The 10,028-nt window shown below is 40.9% G+C and overlaps 1 protein-coding gene across 1 annotated transcript in view; it reads left to right on the plus strand.

The window, feature by feature from the left end:
• The window catches only part of LOC128689926 (protein Star-like), a 215,690-nt gene that overhangs the window by 35,163 nt on the left and 170,499 nt on the right, over window positions 1-10,028 (plus strand). The window contains exon 3 of the mRNA XM_070088720.1: window positions 78-280. Coding sequence (XP_069944821.1) covers window positions 78-280 — 203 coding nt within the window. The remainder of the gene's footprint in view (window positions 1-77; window positions 281-10,028) is intronic.

Consider the following 10,028-nt stretch of genomic DNA (forward strand, 5'->3'; position numbering starts at 1 on the left):
GTATAAGTTCAGGGAATACTTTTGTTTAATTTAAGATTTTCTTTTATTGTACAAGAACTGAGTTAGGCTCACGGCAGGTGTGGTGGAGGTGCTACTTGATGGGCCGCTACACCCTACTGACAACCGGCTGCTGGAGTGGGTGAAGCAGGGTGGTGGCAGCCGGGTCTTCCCTCCCTCCACTCTGCCCTATAATATCACAATTGACAACATCGGAGGCTGGAGGGGCACCGGAGTTTGGAAGTTCTACGTCAAGGTCGTCGAAAGATACTTTGGCAAAAAGGTACGTATCCGTTCATCGTTTTGTTTACAAACCTAGAAACAGGTACACTGTGTGGCTACCCTTAACTGTATGACACTTCACATGTTTATACGAGAACCTGACTTTATTTACCTTACACACTCATGGTATTCCTGCCTTACTCCATCACAAATGAGGCTTAATATTCCTACAGAAACTCTAAAAATCCATTAATTTCCAAGGAGAGATTTTAATTATCGTCACCAGAGGTAATGCAACACTTGAATACTTCTAAGAGGTTCACAATTTTCCTACACATTTACACATAATATAGACAACCGCATTTCACGAGAGATATGTTCCAGAAAAAAAGGAGCCGCAGGTGAAAATGCAGTATACAGAGTGAATAACTTACAGAAAAAATAAATTATATTCTTTCCTTCTTCTGAAAAACCGAGACAACTTTTTCTTGTACATTCTCAGTTCACCTAAAATAATAAACACAGAATTGTATTATGGTTATAGGAGAGACAAGTAGATATTATGGGCACATTAAAGTGTGTTATTAAAGTATAATGCAGGATGATTTAATCTATCATAACCTAAGAAGGTCAAGCAATGTGAATACACTTTCCTGAACTTCTGGATGTTATTCCTTAGTAACCGGTGGCCTGGTGGCTAAAGCTCCCGCTTCACACACGGAGGGCCCGGGTTCGATTCCCGGCGGGTGGAAACATTTCGACACGTTTCCTTACACCTGTTGTCCTGTTCACCTAGCAGCAAATAGGTATCTGGGTGTTAGTCGACTGGTGTGGGTCGCATCCCCAATGGGAATAAGTTAGACAGTCCTCGATGACGCACTGACTTTCTTGGGTTATCCTGGGTGGCTAACCCTCCGAGATTAAAAATCCGAACGAAATCTTATCTTATCTTATCTTATCTTAACTTGATATTAGTGGAGATGTGTGGTGTGGCCCTACTGCTGGTCAGGAGCCCCCCGCATACACGTCTTTACCTCTATTATGTTGTGGTCTGAGTGAATTGTCATTGATACATGGAGTATACCAGGAGAGGGTTTCGGGGGTCAATGCTCCCGCTGCCCAGTATGAAATCAGCCTCGTGGTGGATCAGCGTCTGATCAACCAAGCTGTTACCGCTGGCCGCACGTAAACTGACATACGAACCACAGCCCGGCTGGTCAGGTACTGAGTTCAGGTTCCTGTCCAGCGCCTTCTTGAAGACAGCCAGGGGTCTACTGGTAATCTTCCTTATGTATGCTGGGAGGCAGTTGAACAGTCTTGGGGCCCTGACACTTAATGTGTTGTCTCTCAATGTACTTGTGGCACTCGTGCTTTTTATTGGGGGAATGTTGCATCTCTTCCTGAATCTTTTGTTTTCATAGGGAGTGATTTTCGTGTGCATGTTTGGTACTAATCCCTCTAGGAGGTTTCCACGTGTATATTATCATGTATCTCTCTCGCCTGCATTCCAAGGAATACAAATCAAGGGACTGCAACCATTCCCAGTAATATATGTGCTTTATCATACTTATGTGTGCCGTGAAAGTTTTTTGTATACTCTCCAGGTCAGCAATTTCGCTTTCCTTGAAAGGGCAGTTAGCGTACAGCAGTATTCCAGCCTAGAGAGAACAAGCAATTTGAAAAGAATTATCATGGGTTTGATATCACTAGTTTTGAAGATTCTTATTATCTATCCTTTCATTTTTTTAGCAGATGCGATAGATACATTTTTGTGGTCTTTGAAGGTGAGATCCTCTGACACTATCACTCCCAGGTCTTTCACTTTACTTTTTCGCTCTATTGTATGGTTAGAATTTGTTGTATACCCTGATACAGTTTTAATTTCCTCAAATTTTCCATATCTGAGTAGTTGAAATTTCTCTTCAGTGAACTTCATATTGTTTTGAGTGGCGTATTTGAAAATTTGGTTGATGTCCGCTTGGAGTCTTGCGGTGTCTTTGATGGACGACACTGTCATGGTAATTCGGATGTCATCCGCAAAGGAAGGCACGGAGCTATGGGTTATATCTCTATGTCAGATATGAGGATGAGGAATAGGATGAGAGGGAGTACTGTGCCATCTGGAACGCAGCTTTTCACCGTAGCTGCCTCAGACTATACTCTTTTTACTAGAACTTTTTGTGTTCTGTTTGTTAGGAAGTTATTGACCCATCTGCCAACTTTTCCTGATATTCCTTTATCACGTATTTTGTGCACTATTACACCGTGGTCGCACACGTCGAAGGCTTTTGTAAAGTTTGTGTATACTACATCTGCATTTTGTTTATCCAGGACCTTGTCATGGTGGTCCAGTATCTGGGACAGGCAGGAGCGACCTGCTCTAAACCCGTGTTGCCCTGGGTTGTGTAATTGATGGATAACTAGGTGGTTGGCTATCTTGCCTCTTAAAACCTTTTCAAAGATTTTTATGATATTGTATGTTAGTGCTATCGGTCTGTAGTTCTTTACAATTGCTTTGCTGCCACCTTTGTAGATTAGGGCTATGTCTGTTGTTTTTAATGAGTGTGGGATGACTCTTGTGTCCATGCTCCCTCTCCATAGGATGCTGAAGGCATTGCTGGTGAAGATGATTTCTAGTGTATTTTCCAGTCTTGTTGGCTCTATTATTAACTAGTTAAAAGTGAATTTGCTGCAGAGATTTAATAGGTCATGTTTGTGAATCTTCATCTGAGCTGCTTCCTACTCACCTCCACTTTAAGTGTCTTAAGAAATCACCCAGCATCAAGATGTTTGGGAAGGAGTTGGGAGATTTTCCAGACAGTGGTCAATTTTGAAGAGCTGTTCCTGGTATTGTTGGGAAGCAGCATCCAATGGCTTGTATACAACCACAGTGACAAGGTTTTGGTTTTCGATCTTTACTGCAAAAACGTCAACTACATTGTTTGAAGTGTTTAGTAGTTCCAAGCAAATGAGCCGCTCTGTGACATACAGGCCAACCCCCCTTCCCTTGTTGCCTGCTTTCTCTCTCGCATCTGAATAGGCTATAACCTGGGATCCATATTTCATTGTCAAAGCAATCCTTTATGTGGGTCTCTGTGAAGACTGCAAACATTGCATTTGATAAAACACCTCAATTACTGGGAGCGCTTGAGGTTCCTAAACCTGTATTCCCTGGAACGCAGGCGGGAGAGATACATGATTATATACACCTGGAAAATCCTAAAGGGACTAGTACCGAACTTGCACACGAAAATCACTCAATACGAAAGCAAAAGACTTGGCAGACGATGCACCATCCCCCCAATGAAAAGCAGGGGTGTCACTAGCACGTTAAGAGACCATACAATAAGTGTCAGGGGCCCGAGACTGTTCAACTGCCTCCCAGCACACATAAGGGGGATTACCAACAGACCCCTGGCAGTCTTCAAGCTGGCACTGGACAAGCACCTAAAGTCAGTTCCTGATCAGCCCGGCTGTGGCTCGTACGTTGGTTTGCGTGCAGCCAGCAGCAACAGCCTGGTTGATCAGGCTCTGATCCACCAGGAGACCTGGTCACAGACCGGGCCGCGGGGGCGTTGACCCCCGGAACTCTCTCCAGGTAAACTCCAGACTCTGTGAGCAGTCCCTCAAAGAAAGGTATTTTGTTTTTTGTTGATGGCTTTAGACCCTGTATGTTTGTAAAAGTAAATGTTGTTATATTGATGGTGTACAGGATGGGCTTTGTTTGATGGCATTAATATCTGTTGTTGTATAGTGCAGAGCAATGACTGTGCCTCTGCTCCAGAAGGGTTGTAAGTTGGTGTATGATTTTTGTCATTTCTTACCAGTTTCCTTTTTCTCCTGGCACTAAAAAAAACTGTCTCTGGAGTGGTTGTTTCTTCCCTGGTTTCTTTCCACAGTCTGGATGATCTGTATCTTCTTGTCCCCTTTAATTGGTGTGCCTGACAATATATGTTGTAGCATTGTTTTTCATGGACTGACGAGTGACACATTTCTGGGTGAAATAGGTTACAAGAGGAGCTGCATTGTCTTGCTGTCAGGTGTGTGCGGTATTTTTGTGGGATATTCAAAATTGCATGTCCCACCTGTTTTTCCAGATATTCCATGCATGTAGATACTCAAGACATAGAATTTGTATAGATCTGATTTCTGTTTGTCAGGATTTTTTGTGGCTGTGTTCTCTATTGGTGATTTTTTTCTGTGTTCCCACTGCCTACAGCCATTGTACTAACATCAGGGCTTCCACCAGCTTTTTCTGGTAATATATCAACAATATTCCATGAAGCATCGTCCCCTTTTATTCCGTCTTCAGCAATATTGCTACTTTGTACCTCTGGAGTTTGTATAACACTGTCTTTACCTGTTTCATTACCAGGGCCACTATCTCCATCTGTCTTCCAGGACAGCACCAGCACTATCTGGTCGACTGTCTTTCATGTCTGTATTCTTACAAGACAGCACTAGCCCAACAGGTGACAGCCAAACTTCTTTTATTTTTCCCGGCTGTTATTTAAGACTCATGTCTTCTAAGAAGGATTTTTTGTTGGTGTTCCTGTCTTTTAGTATAGATGTAATTTTCTCCCACAGTTGTATCTCGCTTGGGAAGAACCAAAAACATTTTCCTGATTTAATATCAATAGTGGTTGATTGCTTAAGGTTCATACATGACCCATGGAACCATTTTCTACAGAGATTGCTTGCAATCCAAGCAAAACTTGTCCTGTTACTCTTGCTGTGGATTACACAGGTTTGCATGATGTAGTATGTAGTATACTCTGTAGTTTGATATATGGTATATGATTTTCATAGATTATTTATAGTTTCAGTATCCCATGCAACAATCTTTCCTCCTTGTATACTTGAACAGTTATCCTGGATAGGCTGGTTAGGATAAGAGTCTACTATAAAGTATTTTGTTTTATATGTTGGTATATATACTGTAGTTTGATATAAATAATTTTATAGTTTATGAAGATATTTTTATTATTTAACTTGTGTGTTTGGTGAACTGGTGACTGCTGGCAGCTTGTAGATTATTCACGAGGGTTTCCTCACTTGACAAAACCATATTCCTTGCACTCAAATACGTCCATGTATTAAAGGTTGACACTTTTAATTGTAACTGATTATTTATCATCCATAAATGCTCTCAACTCATTAAGTACAAATTGTGGGATGCGTGTTTCAGAAGCCAGACATAGGTATAGTAGGATTGTGGACAATGGAGTCAGAGTGCACCTTCTGTAGATTCCGTCTCACATTGGTTTTCAGATATATGATAGAACTGATGAATTGACAAAGTCATGTCTTCAGAGAGGGAGTAAATTGTAATCTTAGGCTGTCAGTTAGCATAAAAAAAGAACTTCAACTGAACTTCGTTGGCTTGATAGTGAGGGAGACTAACACCAATCAGCCCATCTATCATCATTCTATCATCCAGGAGGAGCCACATGTCTATTGTGCATCCAGCAGACTCTTGGATGTCACTGCCTCTCGGCTCAAGCTGGGTTATGAGTATCTTTGGCAGGTTAAATCACTATCACAAGATGTAGACCAAACGACATGTAAACTTTGTCAGATGGACAATTGTCACATCTTAATAATAACAATAATAATTATGGAAAATTTATAAGGGGTTACCTGTATGTTCCTCAACATTACATTCATACAAGTAATCTCATTGGGAGGCGACAACCATATATTGTTTACAGTAGTTACCCCGTGTAGACGTGTGAGAAAATTTAAGCCACCCCTGGACGCTACAAGTGGCCCCCTCGATTTCACAAATCTTACCCATATCTATCCTAGACCAGTATAGAAGTGGATAGCATCCACAAGTACGGTGCTATTACTTAGTTGTGGACTATATGGATTATATTATTGACTGAAGGAAAAGGTGGAATGGGTTACACACATACATGTCCGTCAGGGAAAACACTTGTATAATACCACCACTGGATCACCCACAACCTATTATATTATAAAACACCTAACTGGCCAGTATCAGTTTGCTATAACTAGAAAGGTTACTTAACTGTGGGTGGTTGATGCTCCTTATTTCTTCCATCCACCATCTTATTTCGATGTCCTGCTACACCGATACGGTTCTTATTCCAGCAGGACGAGGTATCCATTGGTTTGTCCCGGTTTAGGAGCCGAGACTCCGTAAAACCTCCACGATCCCCAGGACCGGAATCACGAGGTTAACATGTGCTCACTCGCTCGGGGAATGGCGGCTCATATCACTTCACCAATTCCTTAACTTAGTGTTATTATCACTGATTTCGCTACAATTCACAAGATGACTTAACATCTTGTGAATTTTACACACATTAGAGGTCGCTCCATTAAGATTTGAGCTCAATGAGCGTCGATTAACTAGTCTGGTAATCTTCCCCCCGAACACTTGTCATGGCGTGCCCCGTCGGACCCGCTTGGCGTCCCTCACTATTTACTAATTTTACCACCTGGTAATAATGGTCCAGCAAATTACGTTCCTTCACTCTTCATTAGGAACAGTTACGACACTTCCTATTATGAAGTGGGACCACTAATCACGTTTCGACCGTCAGAACTGCCAATTTCCTAGTTCCATTTTAACTAGCACACTCTCCCAGGCCTATACCCCCATTGAGACTCCCGATGCCCCCGTCTCGACCTCCCCTCTGCCCATCGGTGCAGGTGCAGAGGTTCCCTGTTGGTTCTTTTCCTTTTTCAAATACATTTTTTGACCAACAGTAATGCATTATTCATGTATATTTACATTATAAAAAATATACAATATAATTTTGGGAAATTATTTTCCACAATAATCATCATCATCATCATCATCATCATAATAATAATAATAATAAGAAGAAGAAGAAGAAGAAGAAGAGGAAGAAGGAGAAGAAAAGAAGAAGAATCTTTATTTTTACAAGTATGTGGACAAGGTATATAGGCCTAGCTGACATCAATGACATACTGCTATTTAGTAAGCCCTTCGGGGAAATTAGGTCAGTTTTGTCCCCAGGATGCGATCCACACCAGTTGACTAACACCCTGGTACCTATTTTACTGATAGGTAAATAGGAACAGCAGGTGTCTTAAAGAAACATTCTAATGTTTCTACGCGTACTGGGGATCGACCCAGGGACCTCAGTGTGTGAGATGAGTGTGCTAGCACTCGAGCTACGGGATACCTAACATGACTCCTTGTATCACATTAGGTATCCTGTTAAGTGTACTGGAATGCCGTAAAATCAATGAATTCAGAGGCAACTCACTCAGAAATATTTAAGAAATGTCAAAGTATTATATTATGAGCCATTCTGGAAAAATACTCTGACTTTGCCCACTGATCCACCATGAGGCCTGGTCTCAGACCGGGCCGCGGGGGCGTTGACCCCTGAAACCCTCTCCAGGTATATTGTAAATAATGCAGTACCACTCAAACGTGTGCGTGTTTATGTGAGTGTGTGTGTGTGTGTATGTGTGTGTGTGTGTGTGTGTGTGTGTGTGTGTGTGTGTGTGTGTGTGTGTGTGTGTGTGTGTGTGTGTGTGTGTGTGTGTGTGTGTGTGTGTGTGTGTGTGTGTGTGTGTGTGTGTGTGTGTGTGTGTGTGACCTAATTTATGTCTGTATAAATAACTCATTACGATTGTAACCAGATAAAAACAGTTATCAAAACTTTGGGGTCCAGTCCCTGGACCCATTATGTACCTCTGTAATCTTTTGACTACCGCCCACAGGACGGGTATGGGGTGCATAATAAACAAATTAAATTAAACTGGTAGACTCTGTTACAAACTGCTTCAAAAAACAGTCCTGAACTATTTCAAGGAAGTCATTTGACTTCAGATTACTGGTCAAAGAAGTCCAGTAAATTTGACTAAAGTTAAAAATCTCTTACTATTACTAGAGTATCATGTCTAGACGCCCCATGGTGTCCTATGGCCTAGTAGGCAACGCTCTCGCCTCACACCAAGTGTCTGTGGTTCAGTTCCCAGCCGGGTGGAAACACTGGGCAAGTTTTCTCACAACTGCTGTTCCCGTTTACCTGGGTGTTAATTGCCTGGTGTGGGTCATCCTGGTGAACAAGATTAAAGGATCTCAATGGAAATAAAACAGAGAGTCCTTAATGATGCACAGATTTTCTTGGGTTATCCTAGGCAGCTAACCATCCAGGGTTAAAAATCCGAGCAAAATCTTATTTTATCTTATCTTAAAAATTTCGTCCCCTTTGTTTGGGGGTCGGAATATTACACATTAAACAAATTTTTCTGTGTCTAATCTATCGATATTTTAGCTGTTTTATACAACAATTCATATTATCTGGTACATATAACAATACTCCACCACCTTCCCTTTGTTTATATCAACATGGTGGCAGGAAGGATTTCCTTTTTTTTTTTTTCATTCGTTTTCAATGCAAATTTTACTGTGAATTAAACAGCATTTGAAACCTGCACACCGTGTTTGTAGTGACCTTTTGTCTTAAAAGATAGACAAAAAAAAATAAGGCTTTATTTTATAAGGTATAAAACAATGCTTAAATTGCAAAATTGGTAAGATGTACAATGTTCTAGTTGACATCAGAGAAAGATAAAGGTTTAGATAATTATGTGAATACCTGCTTTTGAGCGAAATGTCAATAGATTGCATAATAAAAAATGCTGGTTTGTCTTTTTTTTTTTGGAAAAAATTAAATAAAAGCAAAACGGTAAGGAATATAGCAAATCCCTGTAACCATTGAGTAGAACCATCATTCCTCAATAATGTGTACAAAAATTATGACAATCCACCAAGTAGTTTTCACAATGCATCGAAAGATTAATAACACATTCCTGAGAAGAAAAGAAATTCCATTTTCTGTAAAACTACGGTCACAGCGCCAGACTTCAGCACAGCGTACAGCTTCCCTCCTGTCGGCAGCTCACAGGTGACTGAGCAGCTCTCACTCTGAGCAATAATATAGAGTTGAAAGAGAAGATGCCATGTAGTGTATTTGGAAATTGTAAATTTTAGTGTAACAAAAAAAAAGAAAAAAAAAAAACACAGAAATTGGTATAATGTCTTCTTGATGACAGCAAGAACAAAAAAAATTACATTTTTGGAAAAAGATACTTAGAAATATGACAGAAACAAGCTGATTGCATCAACATGTTGATGCAATCAGCTTGTTTCTGTCATATTGGAAAAGAAAATAACATGGCAATTTATAATTGCCATGTTTTTTTTTCCAATGCATTTGTCTGTACTAAACTGCATCTTCCAGTTATCTGACCACTGCATCAGTCTCTTCAGGTCTTGTTCTAGCTCTCTAGTGTCTCTCATCTATGTTGTATAAGCATATTGTGAACAACAAAGGTCCCAACTCTGACCCCTGTGCAACAGCACTTGCGATGCGTCCACACTGTCAACCACTCTTCTACCCAAGAAAATATTTCTCCTCCTTCTCTGCCCCTCAAAGAAGGTTCCTTGATGTTGGTGAGGGGCTCTTGATTTAGGGAATTGGATCTGTGCTCCAGTTCCCCGAATTAAGCCTGAATGCCTTCCACATCCCCCCCCCCCAGGAGCTGTATAATCCTCCGGGTTTAGCGCTTCCCCCTTGATTATAATAATAATAATAATAATAATAATAATCCTTCTCTGAGTGCCTCTGCTCTCCTCAACATTGATAAAGTTCCTCATTTCGGACGTGGAACTCTATCAAAAGTCTTACTGACGACCATATACACAGTATCATATTCATTACCATGATCTATCAAATATTAATTTATAATACGAGAACGCCTTATTCGAGAGGCTTCAAAATTTCAACACTGATGTG

The sequence above is a fragment of the Cherax quadricarinatus genome, chromosome 25 (assembly GCF_038502225.1).
Source record: "Cherax quadricarinatus isolate ZL_2023a chromosome 25, ASM3850222v1, whole genome shotgun sequence".
Classification (NCBI taxonomy): Eukaryota; Metazoa; Arthropoda; class Malacostraca; order Decapoda; family Parastacidae; genus Cherax; species Cherax quadricarinatus.